This window comes from Mauremys reevesii, linkage group 1 (assembly GCF_016161935.1).
Source record: "Mauremys reevesii isolate NIE-2019 linkage group 1, ASM1616193v1, whole genome shotgun sequence".
In the NCBI taxonomy this organism is placed as follows: Eukaryota; Metazoa; Chordata; order Testudines; family Geoemydidae; genus Mauremys; species Mauremys reevesii.
In genome coordinates, this window is record NC_052623.1 from 304131997 (window position 1) to 304156114 (window position 24118).

A 24118-nucleotide genomic window follows, 5' to 3' on the forward strand; every position below is an offset into this window, starting at 1 on the left:
AGAAGGAACTGAGGAGGGTTTGCCCATGCACAGTGGCTAGCCTCATGGCAGGCGACGAGCAGCACGTGCCTGGGTTGAATGGACACTGCTACCAAAGTTCTCTGCTCAGCAGCGCAGGGACGCAGACACACCTACAGTGGAGCATCCGTAGGGACACTACTTGAAGAAGAATATCACTCTATAAAAAGATTAAAATTCCATATAAATTCCCTCAGCTTAGTTCTTAGTTCTCTTCACCTTATCTCCAAAAATATATAGTGGAAACAGTGTGGTGAAAATGATTAAAGGCATGGAAAGACTTCTGTATGAAGAGAGCTGAAAAAGATGGGAACTCTTTAGTTTAGGAAGAAAATTAATCAGAAGGAATATAATAAAGGTACATAAAATGATGGCGCACAGAAGGTAGAAGGTACCAGAAAATACTGTGAATAAACCCGCTAACCTCGGAGATGTTCTGGCACCTTTTCGACTGCTCGTCAGAAGCAATTATTTATTTCTGAAAGAAGAATATCCTTGTGAAAATGGTCCCTGAAAACGGAGAGGCGAGTGGAATTTTTAGGGGGTGGTTTCTCAAATTGTATGTCATAGCCCTTTTATATCATTTCTAGAAACCATTGGTCCAATGTAACTTGTCTCCAGGTGCCGATAAAAATGAGCTAGCCTGCCTCCAAACAAAAGGGTAGAAAGATCCTGACTGGATGGTTATTGACTCTTGAACGTCCCATCAAATCTGCAGTCTGGTGTTTTGCAACAAGGATATCACAGAGATGGCACGCTGTTTGGATTTAGACTACAACTTAAAATGCCTTCTCTTATAATGACTGATAAGAAGGCAGCTGTGGTAACTTTGGTGCTTTTGAATAGCCAAAAAATAAGAGGACTGGGAGTAAAACTCCCTTAGGTTAATGAAAGGAAGGAGTTGGAGGTCTCTTGGACCCTGGATCCCAAAACCATCCTGATCCAGAGAGTCTGGCCTCAATGGCCTCCTTAAGTGGCAGGACCTGTAGACAAGTCTGCCTATCCTTGCAGGCCCTGGGCATAAAGATACAACAGATGGAATAGGCAGAAGGAGAGTTGCCTTCTCCCAGGCACCTGAGGCACATGAACATCTGACACTGGGAAGACATCTGGGCATGATGCACATCATTTAAAACCTGACTTCTTCAGCTTTGGTTCCGCTATAACCCTGACCTACAAAAAACCAAACAAACTACATGAAGCTAACTAACTAACCCCAATAAACAAACATCAAGGAGAAAAGACTCTGGATCCAAAGATACCGGAGTGGTTCACTTCCGTCCATGCATGTGGTTGGAAGGAACTGGGGTGGTAAAGGGTGCTCAGTCCCTTATATATCTTTGCTCTCAAGACTTTGGGAGATGATAAAAGGACAGGTTGGGGTTATGAGAGTGCTCTAACAGACACTGCTGGGAGCAAGGTTCTACCATAAGGCACCACAAGGTGACAGAACCCATAAGTGTAAAGATGCAGAGCCACTCAAAGTAATAGTATCGGTTACATCTTCCAATGCACTTTAGAGGACCTTTGGAAACTACAGGACCACACCCAAAAACTCATAATAAAAACCACAGATACAAGAGAAAGATCTGTTCAATAAAATAAATAAATCAAATATAACCTAACACTAAATATACAGATAGACTATTTTTTAGAAAATGTAGCAAAACATATTTAAACAAAGTAGACACTAAAGGTCAATTTTAACAGTGAAAAGCTACCAGAATGACGATAATGTTTGAGAAACAAATTTGTGGATGTATGGCTCCTGCAAACACCATGGTAAAAAAAGGAACAAAGTATTACTCATCGAAGCATACTGTACTCGTAGTATATGCAACCCAGACTGAATAGCAGAGCTTTTTTTTAAAAAGAAAGTCTTTGCTAATCAAGTAATTAATAAGGATCCTGTATGCCATTCATTCAAGATCATATGAGCAGAGGAGCATGGCTCCATAGATATATTTATTGTTAGGGGGAAAAAAAAAAGAGAAGACAATTCTAAGATAATTTGAATTCATCTTTATATAATGGTCCATAATATTATCTTACATTTATATAGTACCTGTCATTCTAAAGGATCTCAAAGGCCTTCAAAAGCTTTTTAAGTACAGGAATTATATCACCTACCAATCAACACAGTCACCTCTGAGGTGGAAACATGGCAGTTATTTAACTGCACATAAGAACAAAGTACTATTCAGAGGACTGATCCAGAACCCATTTGATGTCTTTCCATTTATTTCAATGGGTTTTGATCATGTCTTAGAGAAGAAAATTAAGAATACCACATCAAAGAAGAGCTTTGTGTAAGTTCAAAAGCTTGTCTCTTTCACCAACAGAAGTTGATCCAATAAAAGATATTATCTCACCCACCCTGTCTCGCTAATATCAACCTGAAGTCACCATGGACATTTTTGGTAGACAGTAACTAGCTTTCAGCATTCCTCCATATCAAATTCATATGCCTCATCTTTACCTTCAGAGTCATCCCAATTCCACCTGCTAACGTCTCATCCCTAGTTACATGCTACTCCCCTGAGCGTACCCTACACTCTGACAAATCAGTTCCGCTCCCTTGATGCTCCCTTTGTCTCCTAAGTGTGCTCTCACACCTTTGCTCATGACACTGCCAGTTCCTTCACATCCCTGTGGTATGCAATCCCTCTTCTTTCCTTCCAAGTCGCCATTACACTTTCAATCACAGCCTTCACCCCGTATTTACTCCAGACATTGACCTAAATCTGATACATTATTTTAGAAAGAACTCTCAAGAAGCATGTGTAGCAATATGCTTATGATCTTACACTTCTATAATGCTCATCCAAGCATGCCCTTCTTCCTCACTCTTGTTTTGTTTTTAAAACCATTCCTTGCTGTATTGTCTATTACAGGGTGTAAGTAATTTGAGTCAGAGATTTGTCTCATTTAATTGCTCGTGAATCCCCATAGTACTCAATTAATAAATTAATCATAATCCAAACATGAGTTTGGCTACGACACAAAAGGTACACACCCCTTGCAAAACTGGAAAAATCAGAAAGGAACACATTTCATGTTTCAAAACTAGCTGTATAACAAGAAAGTAGTAACTGTTCCTATATTTGTAATGCAGAAAAATTATGGAATATAGTTATTGTGACTTACATAACTACATACAAATATTTTAGTCTTCACTGAAGTAACTTTAGATAAAAAGCAATTTTTTAATATTGAATAATATAAAATTTTAATATTTTCTTCTCTTATCAGATGACTGATACCATGTAGAGATATTTCAGGAAAGAGAACAGTTAGTACTTTCAGGGATCACATTCCAAATAAGAGCTTCTGCAATATGTTAGTAAATCGTTGTTAAATAAAAGAGCTATTTACTTTTTACAAGATTGCCACAGACACATGAAGTTCTGTCCAGGTTTTTTCACTTGCTCGCCATGTTGACTTGGTGTTGGGTATGAAGAAGGCTGCAAATTGATCTGCTGGCCCTGTACTTGCATTGTTGGTACCGGTGTCACAGATGTGCTCTGTAGAAAAGTTTCAAACACAAAGAGTTAAAACAACATACTAGAAGATAAGAACACACACTTTCCAGTTTATTCTGTTGCTTTTTATATTACACTTTATTAACAATGAAGTTTTAGATTTTAACCCACTGAACTTTGAGTAAGTGGTAACATATATAATAGTGAAACTAGAGGAAAATATTATTGGATAACCCTTGAATTATGTTTTGTACAGATTCTTCTGATATCTTAATTGCTGTAATTTAAGCACAAATTCAAATACTGAATTATGAATCAAAGGAACACAATATTTTGTTACTTCTGCAGCATCTACACAGGCAGCATTTTAAAAAGTAATTTTTGACCTTTAGCAATAAACAAAACATGCACATTAACAATAACTATACAGGAATAGTAACTTTATAGTGAAGAGTCATGTTATTAATTATTTGAGAGCGTAGTTTAAAGTATGAGTTACACAATTTTTTGGACACTTGTCACATATTTTAGACCTTTTCTGTTCTGCTTACAAAGAATATCATTCACTAATTCAATACACCTAAAACACCTAAACTGAACCCTTTCACAGAGGATTCAATGCACTATCTTTACAAGTCAGTAAGTAGATATGTAAAAATGAGGCATCAAAAGTTACTACCACTTTTGAAAATCTCAACCACTCACTCATTCTCTCTCAAATGTAAAATGACCCAGTGTGATTTTGTTAGTGTATGGAAAACTAAAGGACTTTCTCATGGACTCCACATGAGCAAAGATTCTTTGAGTTCCTGTAAAAAATTAGCTTGTGTACCGTTATAGAGACTGCTAGAAGCCTAGCATTCCTGACCAGCCATATAACATAACGATGTGCTTTATGAGGAAGTAAAACCATTTCAGTATGGAAACCCACCCTCCATCCCCCAATGTTTCAAGGGACTGTTTTTAAAAATGAGTAAAAATGATCTTTTTACCCTTTACAGGTCACTTTTAAAACTCGGTATGAGCCTTTTTGGTTCTTTATGATATAAAAAGAAAGGATGAAATGTGGATCCCCGTACCCTCAAAAAAGAGTATGTTTTCCCCCTGTATGTTGCTTACATCTGAAATACAGGTCTTCCCATACTATTTTTCCTACAAGTCTCTGGACAACTGGAGCACTAGTAAGATGATGATACCAAAGATATTAGAGCCACTGAACAACAGAAATTCAACAATTTATTTGTTTGATTTAAGGCTAAAAGAGCTCATGATACATATCTATGACCTTCAATAAGAACTCCTCAAAAAATAAAAACCTGACTCTCCTAATTTTCCTAAGGTTAAAAACCCAAAACAGTAGTGTGTGTAAAAGGCCCAAATAAACCCACCTTTCAGGCTTCCCTTTATACACAGAATCAGAGAAATTGAGGTCTCTTCCACTCCTAAAGAAGTCATCAATTCCAGTCTCCTGTGCTGTGGCAGGCCCACCTAAACTAGACCATCCCTGACAGCCTGTTTTTAAAATCCTTCAATGACAGGGATACCACAGCCTTCCTTGGAAGCCTATTTCCAGAGCATAACTACCTGTATAGTTAGAAAGTTTCCTCCACTATCAACCTAAATCTTCTATGGGGCATATTAAGCCCATTACTTATTGTACAACCTTCAGTGGACCTGGAGAACAATTGATCACATCCTCTTTGTTACAGACCTTAACATATTTGAAAACTGTTACCAGGATCCCCTCTCAGTCTTCCTTTCTCAAGGCTAAAGACACTCAGTTTTTTTAACCTTTCACCATAGGCCAGGTTTTCTACAACATTCATCATTTGTGTTGCTTTCCTCTGGACTCTCTCCAATTTGTGCACATCTTTCCTAAAGTGTGATGCCCAGAACTGGACACAGTACTCCCGCTGAGGCCTGCTGAACGCTGAGCAGAGCAGGACATTTACTGCATGTGACTTACATACAACACTCCTGTTTATACACTCCATAATGATATTAGCCTTTTTGGCAGCTGTATCACATTGCTGAATCATATTCATAACCCCTAGAACCTTTTCAGCAATACCACCACCTAGCCAGTTATTCCCCATTTTGTAGTTGTGCATTTGATTTTTCACAAGTGAAGTATTCTGCATTCTCTTGATGAAATTTCATCTTGTTGATTTCAGACCAATTCTCCAATTTGTCAAAGTCATTTTGAATTCTAATCCTGCCCTTCAAAGTGCTTGCACCCCTCTCCAGCTTGGTGTCATCTACAACATTTACAAACTCACTCTCCACTCCATTAGCCAAGTCATTAATGCAAATATTGAACAGTACCAGACTCAAGACTGATCTCTGCGGGACTCCATGTTTGACAGCAAACTACTGATAACTACCCCAGGTATGGTCTTTCAACCACTTGCGCGCTTACCTTATAATCATTTCATTTACACCACATTTCCTTAGTTTATGAGAATGTCATGTGGGACTGTGTCAAAAGCCTTACTAAAATCAAGATATATCACATCTTCTGTTTCCCCTCATCTACTAGGCCAGTAATCCAGTCAAAGAAGGAAATTAGATTGGTTCGATATGTTCTGTCCTTGCCAAATCCATGCTGGCTATTCTTTATAACCCTATTATCCTCCAGGTACTTACAAATGGATTGTTTAATAATTTGTTCCAGTATTTTTCTAGGTATCAAAGTTAGGTTGGCTGGTCTATAATACCCTGGATCCTGTGGGTTTCCCCCTTTATAAAGATAGGTACTATGTTTTTCTTCCCTAGTCTTTTGGGATCTCACCTGTCCTCCAGCAGTTCTCAAAGATAATTACTAATGGTTCAAGATTGCTTCTGCTAGTTACTTAAATACCCAAGGATGAATTTCATCAAGCCCTGACAACCTGAATAAATCTAACTGATCTAAATATTCTTTAGCCTGTTCTTTCCCTATTTTGGCTTGCATTCCTTCTGCGTTGTTGTTAATATTACTTGTAGTTGAGTATCTGGACAGCATTAACCTTTCAGAGAAAACTGAAGCAAAATAGGCTTAAAAACATCAGCTTTCTTGATGCATCAGCTCTCCTACCCCGCTCAGCAGAGAGTGTACGCTTTCCTTCGTCTTTTTTTTACTCCTAATGTATTTAAGGAACCTCTTCTGATTGCCTTTTATGTCCTTGCTAGATCTAACTCATTTTGTGCTTTAGACTTTCTGATTTTGTTAGTACATGCCTGCGCTATTCTTTTGTACTCCTCCTTAGCAATTTGTGCATCATGGAAGAGAAAAAGGGTAAGAGTCAATTTTTTCTTTTCATTTTCAAGTCACCTTAAAAAATTATGTACAATACTTTGCTTAAGTCTTTTCAACATCATTCCTCAGTATTTCTAGATTAGTGTTATGGGAACTGAAATCAACAAACTATTTAAACGTGTTTCATTTGTACACTATACTTATATGGTTTTCTCTGCTATTTCTTACAGGTACCATATAGAGTACCCATCAGTTACTCAGGAAATACCAACTCTGGAAAACCATAGGTAAGCACTATTGGAATTGCCAAAACAGTAAAACAAAAAGAAATTTGCAAACCATGAAAGACAGGAAGGGGAAGGCTTAGAAAAACATTATGAAATGTATGTAGCGCCTATGGTCCATGAGTTAAAAAAATACGTCTGCTGCTGCCTGAAGAAGAGGAATTGATGTCCAACTATTCATAAATAAGAATAACTTTGAAATTATACAACGGTTTTCATCTTAGGATTGCAAAGCTATTTTACAAGCACTAAACAATGAATCCTCACAAAACACCTTATGTTGTAGGAAAATTCAAGTGGACACTATAGGAATGACATTAAACAACAGTAAAAGAAAATTAAGATTGCAAAATCAAACACTCAAAAGTTAGATTGCCCATGCAACCTTAATTTGCCTCCCTTGTGCATATGGATTATGATACAGTCTTTAATTACACAATTACATTTTTCCACAGGACCCCTGCTTCATTCAATATACAGGACAGAGAGTGCTTTGGGAATAAGTCAGGGTTCTGTAATGAAGGACACTTGTCTAAGTCCCCATCTTGTTTGTTGCTTGACATCGCACCCTTAATATTCTTTTAACATATTTTTAACTGTAATTTCCCAAGTTTAAAAAAACTGAAAAACAGAAATTTAATCCTGTGGAACCATACTGAATCCCCAAATAGGTCACCAGCAGGGCTGGAACCTTTACATAAACAATACAGATCTCTACCACTTGAGCTCATGGAGTATATGGTAGCACTAGAAGGCTATCTTCTATGTGGACCTAACACACACTTTGGCAGTGGGTTTCACAGCTATTTGCTAGATCATCAGGAATGTAGAGACTCTAGAATTCTGGGTTCTATTCCAGGTTTTACAGAGGAGTGTTCTCTAATGGTTACAGACCCTTCTATTCCTAGCACCCTTCCACCACCAACAGCTGCTAACCCACTGGCTCCTGATCATCTTCCCTCCCTTCCCCCATCCCTGCTTGGCTCCTGACTCCATCCCTATCCTCCCCATTGTGTGGCTTCTGCCCTCCCACACTCTTCTCTTATCCTCTCCCCTTCCCAGCTCCTACCCTTCCTACTCACTCTGCTTCCGCTGTCATCCCCCGCATCTTCTGCCTCCTGCTCTTAAGCCTCCCCCCCGCCCAAGTTCCTATACTCCCTCTGAATTCCTGTTGCTGTCCCTCTGCCCTGCATCTCTTCCCCTCCCCCGCCTCCCGCCCCCATTCTGCTCCTCATGTCTCTGCATTCCTTCAGGCAACTTCCTCCTTCTCCATGCTGCTTGGCTACCACCAGGGGAGAACTAAAAGCACTGGAAAGAGTCTCCCTGCTCTCAGTTCTTATGCCTGGTGACACAGCAGCTCCTACAGCCCAGGGATGGATCACGCTCAGTTGCTCTGTAGAGATAGTATATGTGAGAGTCTGGTCAGCACAAAGCAGCGGTAAAGAGATGGAGCATGGTCATTGCAGATGGAATCATTGGAGAATGTAGCTGTCAAATTCTAACAAAAATCTACTGAGTATGTGTGAACTGAGATTTTTCAGCAAACTATAACTTGGCCAAATGTTGGCAGTTTCATGGGGATGACAAAAGGCACATCCCTGATGCCAGAATAATCTCTCCTGACAAATTTTAAGTCCTGCTCCAAAGCACAAAAGCATTAGAGCTCGCCACAAACAGGTTTAACAATTTTTTAAACATAACTATATTCCCCCCTTCATTTCATTATAAGAAATGGCTGAAGGGATCTACCAGAAATTTTACAAAAATCTGCCTGAAACTAACACCTCAAATGGAAAATTTCAGCCCAAACTTCCGAAGTTTGGCAAAGTTATAAGCAAATGAAAACAGCATCTTATAATGGAAAGTGTTGGGCAACTGTATCTGTAGACCTCACTACCTGTTCAGTCTGTAATAAAGAACACAACAGTGGCATGCCCAAATTCTTGAAATCATTTATTGTAGGGGGCAGTACTTCCAAAATGCCAGCAGAAGCAGTATGTCTACACTGCAAAGTGAAGGTGTGACTGTAGCAATGGGTACTTTTAGGTGATGTTGTAAATAAGAAGCAGGCAGCAGTATCTCCCGTCAATGTAAACAAACTTGTTTGTCTTAGCGATTGGCAGAATAAAAAGTAGGACTGAATGGACTTGTAGGCTCTAAAGTTTTACACTGTTTTGTTTTTGATTGCAGTTATGTAAGCAAAAAAATCTGCATTTATAAGTTACACTTTATGCACTTCAGTATTTGTATGAGGTGAATTGAAAAATACTATTTCTTTTGTTCGTCATTTTACAGTACATATATTTGTAATAAAAATAATATAAAGTGAGCACTGTGCACTTTGTATTCTGTGTTGTAACTGAAATCAACATTGAAAATGTTGTAAAACATCCAAAAATATTTAATAAATTTCAATTGGTATTCTATTGTTACAAGCGCAGTTAATTTTTTTAATCGTGATTAATTTTTAAGTTAATCACGTGAATTAACTGCGATTAACTGACACCCTTAATATAAAGCATAGGACAGAGACAAGGTGGACGAAATATCTTTGATTGGCCAACTTCTGTTGGTGAGAGAGACAAGTTTTTGAGCTTACAGAGCCCTTCTTCTAATATCCTGAGTCCAACACAGCTACAACTACACTGCATAAAATTTATTATATTCATTTAATTCATGCTGCAATCCATGTCTCAATGCTCATATTTCAATGTTACTCAACCTCAGGCAACTCTGTTAAAATTGGTAAATACCATCTTTGAAATAAGGCCGCCTACTATCCTTTAAATTTCAGTTTTAGATAAAAATGTAAGCACAAACACACAGGACCCGTCATCTGCAAAATCCAGCAGTCTACCCTACCAAAACACCTCACTTTTAAAATGACTACTCTAGTCAAACGGTCTATACTGGGTTTTGAGCCACCAGTGAAGCTACACAAGTGCAAACCCTGTAGATGATGTGTGTCAGTAGAACAGTAAGCTGGAGTAAAGGTAAGGAAAAAACAAAACTGCTGGTACACAGTGAACTGGTAAAACTGGTAACGATTAAATTTTACAAAATGGAATACATGATCTATTGAGATATAATAACTGAGGCCCAGTCCTGCACGCAGCTCCATATGGGGGACCCCTGTTCTCATATAGAGTTATTTTCAAGATCAGGGCCTTACTCTACACTTCTGTTCCCTAATAATATATAGATACACACACACACGCACGCTGTGACTGTCACACGTCTGTGTGTTTGTGTGTACCACTATTTGTACAGTGAATAGTTAATATGAGTAAAATTTTCAAAAACACCTCTGTCATTTACCAGACAAAGTCATAGGACTTAGGAGCCTAAGTTACTTAGCGATTTTGAAAATTTTATGTTCTCAAAATATTATGTTTATCACAGGTAGCTTACATGTGGAAAATAAAAACAGCAGGATTTTGGGGGATATGAGGGAGGGTTTGGATAGGGGGATAGGCATTAAAATAAATTTTCTCATTAATTATAGAAAATTATTGAAGTTCAAATCTAATTGCATCAGTGTGCCTCAGGAGTGAATGACAACCAAATGAAGAGCTTCTGTATTTTAGTAGCTCCAGCTGAGCAGTTCATTTGCTCTGCGAATAGGAATGAATTATGCCTCCTGGGGCTATGCACTTGCTTTCTGGTGCATGGAAACTCAGCCTACTGATCAGTGGAAGATTGGAGCCAATGTTTATACTCCTGCTCACAATTTTAGCAGCCTGCTTCCCACACAAGGATGTTACAGGTGGGCTGCCTTAAGAAAAATGGAAGTGTCTGTTTATGAGGGGGTGGTGATGGTGAGGGAGGGACTGATTTTTTTAAAAAGCCAGATAGGCAGTTAAGTGTAATTGTCTCATATCTAGGTATCTGGCATGACATTAGAGCATTTCTATGAAGCCAGTTGGGACAAACCAACTTGGTCATGTTCAACAGATGTTTTGTGGGAGCTTGAAAAAAAAAAAAGTAGTATGTAATTACTCATTAATTTTTCTTTCTTCGTGCACCAGTCCAACACAATGCCTCAGGGAAGTAACAACCCATAAACAGAAAACGTGTAAATAAAGGGAGAGAAAGCCACCAAAGTAAGATGCCAGCTCCCTCCTCCCTTCAGGCTACACCTAGGACTAGATAAATGCAGATGCTAATAGAGAGAATCACCTTTAAACAATGACATGTGTCACATGCTCCTGTTTGAGACAATCCACTAAACACGATATTTAAATACAAAATCCAATCCTATATCTATATAATAAGATTCCAAGATTGTCACTGTGTGTGTCACTGTAAAGCCTAGAACAAGGGTTGGCAACCTTCGGTCGGCAGGCACGGCCTGCCGCAGCTCCCATGGGCTGCGGTTCACCATTCCTGGCCAATGGGAGCTGCAGGAAGCAGCGGCCAGCATGTCCCTGTGGCCCGGGCCGCTTGTCTGCTTCTCCTTCATAGGTCATGTTTTCTAGACCTGTAATTATTTTTGTTAATCTTCTCTGGACTTTTTCCATTTTGTCCACATCTTTCCTGAAATGAGGCACCCAGAACTAGACACAATACCCCATTTTAGGACTAATCAGTGCAGAGTAGAACAGAAGAATTACTTCTTGTGTCTTGCTTACAACACTTCTGCTAATACATCCCAGAATAATGTTGCCTTTTTTGCAATAGTGTTACACTGTTGACTCATATTTAGCTTGTGATCTACTCTGTCCCCTAGATCAGTGGTTCTCAAACTAGGGCCGCCGCTTGTTCAGGGAAAGCCCCTGGCGGGCTGGGCTGGTTTGTTTACCTGCCACGTCTGCAGGTTCGGCCGATAGCGGCTCCCACTGGCCACGATTCGTCGCTCCAGGCCAATGGGGCTGCAGAAAGGGTGGCCAGCACATCCCTCAGCCTGCGCCGCTTCCTGCAGCCCCCATTGGCCTGGAGCGGGGAGCCGCGATCGCCCGAACCTGTGGACGCGGCAGGTAAACAAACCGACCCGGCACGCCAGGGGCTTTCCCTGAACAAGCGGCAGCCCTAGTTTGAGAACCACTGCCCTAGATCCGTTTCTGTAGTACTCCTTCCTAGGCAATCATTTCCCATTTACTATGTGTGCAACTGATTATTCCTTCCTAAGTGGAGTACTTTGCATTTGTCCTTATTGAATTTCATCCTATTTACTTCAGACCATTTCTCCAGTTTATCCAGATCATTTTGAATTTTAATCCTATCCTCCAAAGCACCTCCAACTGGACCCAGAACTGATCCCTGTGGGACCCCACTCGATATGCCCTTCCAGTTTGACCGTGAACCACTGATAACTATTCTCTGGAAACAGTTTTCCAAACAGTTATGCACCCACCTTATAGTAGCTTCATCTAGTTTGTATTTCCCTAGTTTGTTTATGAGAAGGTCATGCACAACAGTATCAAAACCCTTACTAAAGTCAAGATATACCATGTCTAATGCTTTCCCCCTATCCACAATGCTTATTACCATGTAACAAGAAAGCTATTTGGTTGGTTTGATACAATTTGTTCTTGACAAATCCTTGTGGATTGTTACCTTATCTTCTAGGTCAGGCCTGCACAACATACAGCCCTCACCGCTTTAAGAGCTGTGCAGGCCTGTTCTAGGTGTTTGCAAATTGATTGCTTAATTATTTGCTCCATTATTTTTCCAGGTACAGAAGTTAAGCTGACTGGTCTGTAATTTTTCAGGTTGTCCTTATTTCTCTTTTTATAGGTGGGCACTATATTTGTCCTTTTCCAGTGCTCTGGAATCTCATCTTCCAAGACTCTTCAAAGATAAACACTAATGGCTCAGATATCTCTTCAGTCACCTTCTTGAGTATGCTAGGATGTATTTCATCAGATCCTGGTGACTTGAAGACATCTAATTTGTCTAAGTAATTTTTAACGTGTTCTTTCTCTATTTTAGCCTCTTTTTAGCAAATCATCTTTTGAGTTTCTTTGTTTATCAACCAAACTAACTAATAGAAGCCTCAGTGGAAGTTCTGTGTGTTCCTTTATCTCACTTGACAAAGTGTTTGGCAGTATGATTCTGTAAAAGGAGGAAAAATGCAGTAGGGAATAATGGGGAAATGAAAATGAGTAAGGCTGAGATTTAGTCACAGAGGTCACAAAATCTGTGACTTCCAAAGACCTCCGTGACTTCAGCCAGTGCCAGCAGGCGGACCCCCCCGCAGCTCCAGGCCGCCCCTGTGGGCAGCACTGGGGATCCTGCAGCTCTCCGCCTCCGTGGGCATCCAGGGGGACCCCCAGGCCTCCTGGTCAGCCCGAGCGGCAGGGGGGAACCCCAGCAGCTCTCTCCCTCCGTGGATGGGAGGGGGGATCCCTGCAGCTCCCAGCCACTTCCGCAGGTGACAGGGTGGTCCCCCAGAGCTCTCCGCCTCCGTGCCAGAGGGGACCCCAGAGCTCCTGGCTGCTCTCCTGCTGCCCCGGGAGGCACTGTGGGCCCCCCGCAACTCAGGGCTGCCAGCAGAGAGGGCCGCTGGAGCTCTCAGCCTACCCGCAGCTGCCCAGGCTCTCCCTTTCGTCATGGATATTTTTAGTAAAAGTCAGGGACAGGTCACAGGCTTCTGTGAATTTTTCATTATTGCCTGTGACTTTTACTAAAAATATCTGTGACAAAATATTAGCCTTAAGAATGAGGCATAAGAATAAAAACTACCTCAAGAAAGGATGGGTTTGGGGTTCTTTTTAGTCTATGGCAGTAGTATGGCAGAACCACAGGTAATATATTTCAAATAGGAAAAAAAATCCTACATAGTTTTCTCTCACTCTCTTCCTCAACATCTGAAAGAATGACTGTCTGTTAACAGCTTTGAGAAACATTTTCTAATTCAGATCAGCTATGTGTCTAGGGAATAAATATCCACAGTCAATTATTTTAGTTAAAAACAATCAGGTCAATCTTTGATAAGACACTTCTACCATTTTCTATATACATAGGATCTTTAATGAGGTTATTCAAAAAAACCCAAACTGCACAAACACCAAAAACCACCCACACTCTGTACTCTAAGCAATGCATAGCTGATGTATCCATTTTAGGGAAAAGATATTACCTACCAAAATCTTGTGAACCCTTATGCTGCACATTGGCAATTTTCTTTTGTTGTCAAACAACTTTTATTCAAATCAAAGATCATGTGTCAATCAGAATAATGTACATCTTTGACTTTCATTTAGATTTGCAAATTTTTCACAAAGTAGCATGTGTTCTCACAGTCAAAAGAAAATTATTCATCTTTAGACAAGAAATCTCTTCAGGTAAAGAGTTAAGGCATCAGACAGATTTCAGTAGAAGTCTAACTTGATGAAAGTGCAGGAGTACCACCTTGATGAATCAGGCATCAGCTCCTAAGTGGAGCTCTGTTTGTGTCCATAATCTACATCTACTAAATACTGAAAATGAATGAGTATCAAGTACACCGCTACCCCGATATAACGCGGTTGTGGGGAGCCAAAAATTCCTACCGCATTAAAAGTGATATCGGGGGTAGTGGTGGCAGGACTGCAGCTGTGATTTAAAGGGCCTGGGGCTCCCCGCAGCAGCCCTGGGCCCTTTAAATCGCCGGCGAGCCCCACTGCCGCAGCCCCAAGGTAGCAGCGGCAGGGCTCCAGCGGTGATTTAAAGGGCCCGGGGCTCCCCACAGCAGCCCATGGCCCTTTAAATTGCCAGCAGGCCTTGCTGCTGCAGGGGCAGGCCTCCGGCGGTGATTTAAAGAGCTCCAGGCTCCGGCCGCTGCACGGAGCCCGGGCCCTTTAAATCACCAGCTGAGCCCCACTGCCGCAGCTCCGGCGGTGACTTAAAGGGCCCGGGGCTCCCCACAGCAGTCAGAGCCCTGGACCCTTTAAAGCGCTGCCTGAGCCCCGCTGCTGGAGCCCTGGGGTAGCAGTGGCAGGGCTCCAGCGGTGATTTAAAGGGCCCTAGGCTCCCTGCAACAGCCGGAGCCCTGGATCCTTAAAGTGCCACCGGAGCCCCGCTGCTACTGTGCTATATGCAAACCCATGTTATATCAGGTAGCGTTATAGCAGGGTAGCAGTGTAATAAAAGTTTCTTAACTCAACGCCTACGAACACTAACCCAAACAAAGATTTCTCTGATTCCCGCCCCTCATAATCTGTCTTCCTCTTACCACCCTCAAATTAGTTGATATCTCTTTTGCTCTAATTCAGAATATGAAACAGTTTCTTAAAATGAATTCTCCTTACATGAAATTAAGGGATATCTGACTATATGCTGTGCTAAAATAACTCTAGAGAATGTAATAATTTTGAATATGATCAGGAATTTTCCTGGAAAATGGTACTGAGCTATACAAACTGGAATAATCCTATTTACAATAGGACAGTAGGTGCTAAATGTCATATTAAGAATGGACACATACTACAGCCTACGCTGGTGGTGAGGTACGAGGAAGCTCGCACTTATAAAGGTAAATAAAATTTAATCTCAAAAAGAAACCAAAGCCCCTATCCTCCAAGCTGATCTATGCAACAGATGCTTATGCCTGTGTACAGTCCATCAGACATGACTGCAGGATTAGAACCTATGGTGGAAATAAATAGCATCTTTTTTGACCAATGGACAAACACTATTTTCGACTGACTGGAGTAAACCTAAACTGAAACATTTATTATCCTTTACAGATCTTCAAACCCAAAAATGAACTTATTTCAGTAAGCCCAAAGATCATGGTAGAAGTATAATCAACTGAGACATTTTATAATATCTATACAGAAAAATCATTTGAAATTCACTCCTCAGAAATATACTTATGTGAGCTACTATTAAAATGCGTAAGAACAAAATATAAAACATTACACAAAAGTAGAGACTGCCACCTAATAGAACACCTATTCTAAGTGAGGAGGCAAGGTATCGACAACTTTGAGAGCGGGAAATGATAAAACAAATAATTTTAAGATTCTAAAATACAAGGGACTATTTTTAACCTTCAAAATAACAAAACAATTAAATAACAGAAAAGTAAACACAAGGAGTTTTCCCTTGATGCATAATCAAGTTGCAACCTGTTAGACTTTAATCCTTTTAAATAAATTTAAACTATACTACTATTACTGGCATCAAAAACAGAATGAGAAGTATCAGAACAACTTAAGTGGGAGCAAAAACAATGATTTTATGAAGATTTTAAATCCCACATGGGGGATGATATCAGAATAGCAAATTTACATTTTGACATATCTGTTTCTTTTACAAATCATATTTGGTAAAATAAAACACAAAAAGTTTGCTTAACCTACCTGTGTGACCATGCTTTGTATATATGTTGTTGGATGCTGCTGCTTTTGCTGAACAGCGCTTTCTATTGCTACTTTAGCTACAGTGCTTGGATCCGCTCCAGCTGGCACAGCAACCATAGTTGCACTGCAACCGGCATTGTTGGGGTCACTGATTGTAACAATTCTAACTCCTACTTTATTTGGAATTCCTGGAACAGTTTCCCTATCATTATCTTCTGCTGGCCTCTTTACAGTTTTGCATTCTGCTGTGCCATTAGTAGACCGAACTTCAGATGACAGGGTAGACTGGGACACTCTAGGTCCTGAGTGTGGAACTGCTATGATTTGATGCCCCTGTATAACAGAGGCTGTAGAATGTGGTGAGACAACTACACTTGGGCGTTGCTGAGGCACATCTGAATTCAAACTTGAAGCTAAAGGTCCATTAGATAAATCAGTGTTGATACCACTAAGTTGCTGGGTTAACAGTTTTGCAGCTTCCTGTGTACCGCTTACAACAGGTGAACTACTCAAAGTTAATATAGGCCCATTAGAAATCCTTTCCCCTTGATCACCTTTGGCAGTCTCTTGCTGCGTGACATCTGAATTCCCTTGTTCCACTGGAGAGATCTCACCATTTCCTACATGATTGGAAGTTTTGTGATTTGGAATGTTTTTGCTCAAATGAGAGCCATCTCCTTTATCAAAATCACAGATTCCATTAACTAGGGGCTTCTTCAAATCACTTTTAATTTCCTGTGTGTCCATTTGTTCAAAGTTCTGCTTTCCAGGAGCTCCATTCTCACCCAATTCTAATGATGGCCCATTACTGACTTGTGAGCACTGATTGGCCTCATTTTGAGTTTTCCCTGAGTTGGAAGGAGGTAGACTGGAGTCATTATACTTTCTCCCATTTAAAAGACTTCCCACCTGCATTTCATTTTCCTTTGCATCCCCATTACTGGTGTTCGCAGCTCCTCTTCGGCAAGAGGGATTTTCCATAACTTCAATTTTACGTTCATGAACGTGTAAACCTGTTGCTTCCTTTGCTTCTTCCTCCTTTTGGCAAATAATTTTATCACCTTTGAATGGAGGAGCAGCAGCACATGGTGATTGTCCAGTTGGAGGTGCTTGAGTAGCTGGAAGTGTTTGCACCTGAAGCCCAACTCCTGTCTGTGTTCCACTCATTGAGATTCCTGCTGGAGCAATGAGCTGAGTTGTATTTCCCTGACTCACAGTTGCAGTAGCAAAACTAGTATTTGGCACAACTGTTATGGTAACCTGGTTGCCAGAAGTCCCTTGGAAAATGGTTGCTGGGCTATTTGAGATCAACTGGCCTGGCAATATTTGTAGATTAGAAATGGGTACTGTTTGTACTGCCCCTTGGGGCTGGATTGCACTCTGGACCAGCTGAACATTTTGCTGTCCAACCAATAGCTGCTGAGCTGGAGACTGTCCTTGAACTCCAAAACTTGGTGCTTGGTTATTGGCCACCTGATAAACCACCTGAGGGCTAGGAGCTCTTGCATTGTTAGGTGGAGGAATCTGTGGAGCTGGGAGTATAAGCTTACCACCAGGAGTTGAAGGGCCTCGTTTTGGAAGAAGCAGCTGTTTGATCAGACTAGATTCACCAGAGGAAGGCTGACCAACTCCTGCATTAGGTTGCTGTGGCTGAACTTGCATTTGTACCGGTTGTTGTTGCTGGACTTGTACTTGTACCTGTTGTTGTGATGGTGCAGGTGAATGTTGCTGCTGTTGCTGCCTCTTCACGGAAAGCATTTGACTGACAGTAGGAGGGGGTCCTTGTGACTGAGTAGTAGATGGAGATGACATTACTGTAGGAACCTGGTTATTTGTAACTGGTCCAGGAGATGGTGAGGAAGATGGAGTTATGTTTGGTTGTCCAGTCAACTGGACAGTTTGACCAGCTGGAAGAGAAGCTGGATTAGTTAGCACAATTTGGTGAATGGCTGGTGCATATGTTTGACCTTGCTGAGTTGGCTGGCTTACAATCACTACACTTTGTTGGGATGGTGGCTGCTGCTGCTGTTGCATGGGTTGTTGTACCACTGTAGATGGGACTTGCTGAGAAGGTAGAGGCTTTGGCGCAATATTCTGAAACCCTACCCTAGAAGTTTGTGGATTTTGGACACCAGCAATAGTAACCACCTGCCCAGCTGCAACTTGGAAATTCTGTACTGTAGTGGCAGAAACAATATTGGATGCAGAGGTCGTGACATATTGTTGGGGTGCTATGATGACTGTGTCTTGTTGCTGGTTACCAGCAGAGGGCTGCTGAGATGAAGTTTGCAAAGGTTGTGACGATGTAGTGATTAACTGTTGACCCTGTGAAACTGCTGAAGTGCATGCTGGTAGGTTCTGTACTCTGCCAAATATATGACCCTGAGGTACAGCTTGTTGAATTACCGTAACAGGAGTGCCTGAAGGTATCTGTCCTGGTACCACTGCATGTAGTGGAGACTGTTGTTGAATTACAGGTTGGTGGTGAAGCAATGTCTGAGAACTGACAACAGCAACAGATGGTTGTGGTCCTGCACTGCTGTGATTTTGATTAGAAGCTTGTGCTGCTCCACCTACAGCAATAGTAACAGGAACTGCAGACTGGGAAACCGAGCTCTGTATTACTGTGGCCTTGACTACCTCACAGGAAATTGGAGTTTTATTCTGAATGACAGTCACTGTAGCATTTTGTTGCTGCTGTGTGTGAACTGAAGGATTTTGTGGAATTCTAGAAACAGTCTGTGCCACAGTGTGAACACCTTGAATTGGAAAAGACATCTGTGTTGCTGTCAGATTTGAAGATTGGTTGTTAACTGGGATCCTCTGAAAATGGTTTCCTACACTTTGTGGTCCATGTGGGATTCCTGTTGACCCAAATAAAATAAAAAAATCAGAAGTCTCAACACAAAAATCCAAACCAAAGCAAACACATAAATATAAAGAATCAAAATTTCAAATTTGGGATTTATCATTACAGCCAAGTGAAGTAGTTTCTAAACTCAACTATAGCATGTCCGGATTAGTAGTGGACATCAGAGTGGCTTGTCTGGTGACATGCAAATTTAGGGCTTAGGTGTCAAATGCTAGGCAATATCTACCCAGATACTACTTAGCAACACTATCATCCAGCACTATAAAGCATTAAACAAAAAAAATGAAATAACTAGTTTCTCAAAACTTCTTTTCACTGGAGTTTACTTCGTTCTACTGTAGTTTCAGAAGCAACAAAAATGGATGCCATATAAAATATAATGTAAAAGATAAAGAACCTGCTGGTGAAGGAGACGGAGATACATCAGGAATAGAATCAACCCGGACGACAGGGGTAGAAGAAGTTGGTTGTTGCTGATAGTACATCTGAATGGGAAGTGGTATAGCTCTCCTTTTAACTCCTACTACATGTATATGCGCCTGCCCATTGTTATTTGGATCCTCTACTCTCTTCACTGTGTGATTTGGAAAGACAGTTCTGCCAAACACAAACATACAGCTATATACATAACAAAAATTCAAACCTTTCACAGTATTATTTTTTTTTCTTTCTTTTCAATTTTTAGCACATCAACTCTGCTCTATACACACAGAGGACAAAGACAAACATATTTACCAAAGCTAAGAAGTCAAATACTCATGTTAGTCAGTCAGGATTACATATTCACTCTGCCAAAAAGAGAAGGAATGGGCATGGGAAGTCTCCATTCTATTTTTCAAACAGAAGTTTTTTTTTCAATGGCTAATATTTTGTGACAGCATCTATCCCTGTTTCTGCAGAGATGCAGCCAGAGTGAAATGCTAAGATGCTCTTTTTTAGAAGGCTACCTCCATGGGGACTGAAAGGTTCACCAGAATTAGCATTTCCAAGATTTTGGACAAGAGAAATGAAAACTGTAACCCCCAAAAGCTAGAAGTGGAAGAAATATATGGCCAAACACATAAAGCAAGCTCTAACAAAGTCGTAAAAAAAGAACAAAATAATTGCACTGAACTATCAAACTTTTTTTTTAACTTAAAATTCCGAATGCTAACAGATCAGAGCAGTCTTTAAAACTCATTTGAGAGTAGGTATTTCCCTAAATAAGTCTGAAGTTGCAGATTAGCATTAGGCATCCACAATCTCCTGTTTATTCTTCTATAGACTCTTCACCTTACCGAAGACATTTATAAAATCCAGTTGATGTTAGGATTCCACCTCGAGCTAATTTACTGCAGGTTGAGAGGTATTCAGAGTACATTTCTGCTCGAGAGACTGAGCAATCTGAATTCACCTCAAAATGTGCATTCAACCTAAAAATGGAGAAAGAAAAATAAATGATGAAACATGCTGCAACATGGACATTTCTTTTTAAAGGGCTGAAACGCTATTCTCTGGCTGAGTAAAGGATTTTGGACAATCAATAACAATGCTGCTAATTTAAAATATTGAAAAGAGCATTTTAATGTGCTCTCCTAACAAACACCTCCTCAATACAACATAATTTTATCTTTCACAATGTAAACCTCAATGCCCAAAGTTAGTACAAGAAAAAGCACTAAGATAGATGGCAAAAACTGATCACATAACATCCTGTTGAGATTATTATTTACATGTATGATATGCAAGACTTAACATATTCACAAACCAAAAACTTATCTGAGAAAACTTCAGATTGAAAATGTGTTTCAATGAAGTCCCCAGAACAACTTTTTATATTTTCTACAAAATTCCACAACTTTAAAAAGGAAAAAAAAAAACTACGTAAAACCTACAAATGTTAGAATGTCTGGAAATTAACAGCTCAGTTCCTCACTGCCATATAATCTTTAATCATCTGCTCACCCCACCCAACTGTGTCTATCAGTTAAATAAATTATATATTTAAAAGCTTCAAAACCATACCTTTTAAACTTTAGATCAAAAGTCAGATATAGTTTAGCATTGCATACTCATTCTCTATCAAAGGTTTCCATCAAAAATTTGCTGACCTGACAAGCCAAAATAAGTTTTTCGGACTGATCTGGTAATTTAGATGTACTGCAATACACAGGAAAATCAGAGATATAGAACCACCTTACCCTGAGCTACCAGGATCATAAGAGACTAGGAGTGCTACAGAGGCAGAACATTCATCCCTGGAGACAAGCAGTGTGAAGGCCTCATGTTGTCCTCGAACAACCAAGGCTCTGGCCAATGCTCCAGGCAATATCAATAAATTCCCAGGGAGTGAAGCAATGTGTGATTCCTGAAGGACCTCCACAAAAGCACAGCCAACCAAAAAAAAAGGATATTTTCCTTAACTGGTAATTTTTATTTCTTTGAGATTCTCTATGCGGGCCCAGAAAAGTTGGAAAACAGTTCCTTTGTGACAGAAAATGGAGACAGCAACAACTGTCTACAGCAGGGGCGGGCAAACTTTTTGGTCTGAGGGCCGCATCGGGTTTCGGAAATTGTATGGAGGGCCGGTTAGGGGAGGCTGTGCCTCCACAAACACCCAGGTGTGGCCTGGCCCCTCCCCCGCCACTTCTCACCCCCTGACTCCTGCCCCATCCAACCTCCCTGTTCCCTGACAGCCCCCCATCCACCACCACTCCATCCACCCCCACCCCCACTCCTTGGCCCCTGACCGCCACTGGAACCTCCACCCCTGACTTCCTGCTGCTGCCCCATCCAACCCCCACTCCTTCCAGACTGCCCTCTGGGACCCTTGCCCACATTCAACCCCCGTTCCCTGCCCTCTGACCGCCCCGACCCCTATCCACAACTCGAACTCCTCTGCCCTCTATCCAACCCCCCCTGCTCTCTGCCCCCTTATCACACTGCCTGGAGCACCGGCGGCTGGTGGCGCTACAGCCGCGCCACCTGGCTGGAGCCAGCTGCGCCACAGTGCAGCACAGAGTACTGGGTCAGGCTGGGCTCTGCAGCTGCGCTGCCCAGCTGCCCAGAGCATTGCGCTGGTGGCGCAGCGTGCTGAGGCTGCGGGGGAGAGGGAACAGCGGGGGAGGGATCAGGGGCTAGCCTCCCAGGCCAGGAGTTCAGGGGCTGGGCAGGAAGGGCCTACTGGCCGGATGTGGCCCACGGGCCGTAGTTTGCCCACCTCTGGTCTACAGAATACCAAAATATCTGCACTGCCATGCAGGATCAAAGAGTATTGATATATTTTTTAAACTGTCAGCAGTACAAGCTATATCACCTGTACGATTTGAAAAAAACACCCGTGTTCTCTATTGTTTAGCATCATCTAAAAGTACTATAATCAGAATGTAACTGGAAATTCTAAAGAGAAAGAAAGCAGATAAGAGAATTTAGTGTTGTCTTCATTCATAGCCAATACAACCAGTGCTTCCTCTAATTTTTCCCACCCATGCGCAGAATGAATTTTGTTAGGTGCACCAATATGGAGGTGATGTGTAACAAAATTCATGTGATGGGGTGGGGCCGAGGGGTTCGGAGTGTGGGAGGGGGCTTAGGGTGGGGCAGAGGTTTGGGGTGTAAGGGTTCCGGCTGGGAGTGCAGGCTCTGGGGTGGGGCCGGGGATGAGGAGTTTGGGGTGCAGGACGGTGCTCGGGAGGAGAGAGAGGTCTCCCCCCAGCTCTCTCCCCCTGCAGAAGCAGCACCTGGGCTGTGAGGGAGAGGCGCCTCTCCCTGCTGCGGCAGCTCTGGGTTTGGGGCTGCAGGACAGGTGCCCCTCCCCCAGCAGGTCCGGGCCAGGGCTGCGCCTGGGGCTGCACCGCCCCAGCATGTCCGGGCACCCTGCCCGGCACCCCGCCCCGTTCGCAGCAGGTTGGAGACCAGACTAGGTGAGGTGCTGGTGGGAGGGGTGCCCCTCCCCTGGCAGGTCCCGGGGCGGGTTCCTTGAATGCCTGCACAGAGCTAAATAGGCTGCTGGCAGCCGTGCAGCTTACAGGGAACTTAGAATACAACACCAGTAAACATGATGCCTTTTTTTTTTTTTTGACAAACTTTTACTATAGTTACAAAAATTGAACCCACATTCTGTGTAATAATAGGTAGTATGGAAAAAAAAAATCTATATTCCTGCCTTCTCTAACCAGATTGTCATTAAAAACAGTGTCAGCCTCCCATGATACACACCAGTATCACTGTGACCAATGAATGTCAGAGAAGGTGTTCTCTATCTCATAATCTTGATTTGGGAGTTGGCGATTAGACCATGATGTGCACTTACCTTGCAGGGGATCCTTCTTCCGGCCCAGTTGGCTTATAATATTAGGGATATTAATTTTAATACATTGCCCCTTTTTGCATGTCCTTCCACTGCTTCCAAGAGATAGTAATATTTCTAAATTCTTCCATTATGACTTACTCCCTTGCAACTTCTCTCAGTAAGAGACAGTGATAAAAACTTACTAAGAGATTTTACGGGGTAAAAACCCCTTAAAGTTGGCTTTCATGCAAACACAGTTGAAAAAGACTATTTCCCATTCTTCAACTCCAAGAAAAACATTGGAAAAAATACCATGATTAGTATATTTTAGGCTTGTGTACAGGGCCACCGGTTGTTTTATATCTTGTTGGTTCATTTCCATTTAGAATTCAGAAAAAGAAAAATAACTAGAGAGTACCCAGCACTTTGTTACCTAGCACAGAATCAGACAAAAAATAACCACTACAGATCCTTCTGACATTGCGTTGTATGATTTGTTTAATTACATTCTGTCATCAGATGGTGTTACACAACTGCAGCATAGCAGAGTGATTCTGTTGCCTTTTTCTACTCCTTTCACTAAAATACTGTTTTTCTTGTTCCCCAAATCCTGGCTACTACTGAATAAGAGGTGTCAACTGTGGAATCTTTCTCTGATTTAACTGTC

General features: G+C 41.5%; 1 protein-coding gene across 3 annotated transcripts in view; it reads right to left on the reverse strand.

The window, feature by feature from the left end:
• ARID2 (AT-rich interaction domain 2) overlaps positions 1-24118 on the reverse strand; it is a 164878-nt gene that overhangs the window by 26235 nt on the left and 114525 nt on the right. For all 3 annotated transcript variants that reach the window (XM_039504880.1, XM_039504881.1, XM_039504879.1), the window contains 4 exons: positions 20459-20593; positions 19579-19778; positions 16310-19173; positions 3394-3542 (listed from right to left, as the gene is read on the reverse strand). In XM_039504880.1, coding sequence (XP_039360814.1) covers positions 3394-3542; positions 16310-19173; positions 19579-19778; positions 20459-20593 — 3348 coding nt within the window. The remainder of the gene's footprint in view (positions 1-3393; positions 3543-16309; positions 19174-19578; positions 19779-20458; positions 20594-24118) is intronic.